Source organism: Solanum lycopersicum, chromosome 2 (genome assembly GCF_036512215.1).
Source record: "Solanum lycopersicum chromosome 2, SLM_r2.1".
Lineage (NCBI taxonomy): Eukaryota > Viridiplantae > Streptophyta > Magnoliopsida > Solanales > Solanaceae > Solanum > Solanum lycopersicum.
This window is the reverse complement of record NC_090801.1, coordinates 57,729,675-57,730,916: the sequence shown is the minus strand read 5'-3', so window position 1 is coordinate 57,730,916 and position 1,242 is coordinate 57,729,675. Positions and strand designations below refer to the sequence as shown.

At 34.1% G+C, this 1,242-nt stretch overlaps 1 protein-coding gene across 1 annotated transcript; it reads right to left on the bottom strand.

Annotated features, from left to right (window-relative positions):
- Window positions 1-332: 332 nt before the first annotated feature.
- LOC104646047 (uncharacterized) lies at window positions 333-1,010 on the bottom strand. Its single transcript, XM_010319042.1, has one exon. The coding sequence runs from the start codon at window positions 1,008-1,010 to the stop codon at window positions 333-335; it is 678 nt and encodes a 225-aa protein (XP_010317344.1).
- Between the last annotated feature and the right edge of the window lie 232 nt (window positions 1,011-1,242).

Below are 1,242 nucleotides of genomic sequence, written 5' to 3'. Positions count from 1 at the left end.
TCGAGCTTGGAGATCAATTTCCTTAAGGAAAAATAATACTATAATATATACACTATTAAAGATGGACTCATTCTTCGTCGTTTCTCGACACATATCTAACTTCAACTTTATCCACACATTACAACTTGCATCGATAGTTCAATGCAAATTTCAAAAATCAACTACCAATATACAAATTTTATTTTCTTTAGAACAAAGGGAATTTACTTTTGGATCGCAACTTCAAGCTCAACAATGTGAGTCAAGAAGCTAAAAAGAGTCTATGTAAATATAACGTTCTAAATTTTACTAAATATGTTGTTGTTGGTGGTGGTATGGAGAAAATTTCAATTCTAGGTTATGTTGTGTTGTTTAACAGAGGAAGCAACAGTATGAGCCCACCATTTGAGACTATGTTTAATGTCAATTTCATTGCTTGTTTCTGGTAATTTCCAATTCATCAATGGCTTCTTTTTCCTTTTCTTTTCAATTACTCCCCATGCTTCAGAAAGATAAGGTCTGGCTCTTAACTGATCAGATTTCTCAAAAAAATTCACTTTTTGTTGATCATCATCACTATCCCTGTTTTTACGTAATTTCTGTAAACCTGGAATAAGTTCAATCAAACTTGAATTTACATCTTCTTCTGAGAATTCAAATCCAAGATCCATAAACCCTTTTAGCTCTTCATATTCTAGCTCCGATATACTCTTGCTAAGACCCCTTTTTATTCTTCTCCTCAATTCCCTTCTTCTACCCTTTGCTTTTTTCGGTACTGCCTTTTTAGTATCCGATTGAAAATGGGTTGCTGGGAGAACTGAATCCGGCGACAATGAATCTGAATTGTAGCTCAAATCATCGCTTTGCGACTCCATTTGGATTTCTAATTTTGTTGAATCAAATACAGTTTCAGCTGGTTTTTCTTGAATTTTGCCATCTGGGTTTTTCCGTGTTGGATTTAAATGGTTTTCAAGGATTTGGAGATTGAACCAACATGAATCGAAGAGGGTAAGAACAGCCTCGAGGTCCATTAATGGAGGCTGAAAGGAAAATTGGGGATTTTGGTGAGACGATGATTTTAGTTGCGTGTTGAGTATATATATAGAGATTCTGTTCACCAAATTACCCTTGTTTAGTTGCTTATAATACAAAAATGCTTCAACTTTGATTGTTTACACGTTTTCTAGTGTGTACTATTATTTTATTTCGAATATGTTGTTCTACTTATCAAAATGGTCATGCCAAAGAGGGTTTCATAATGAA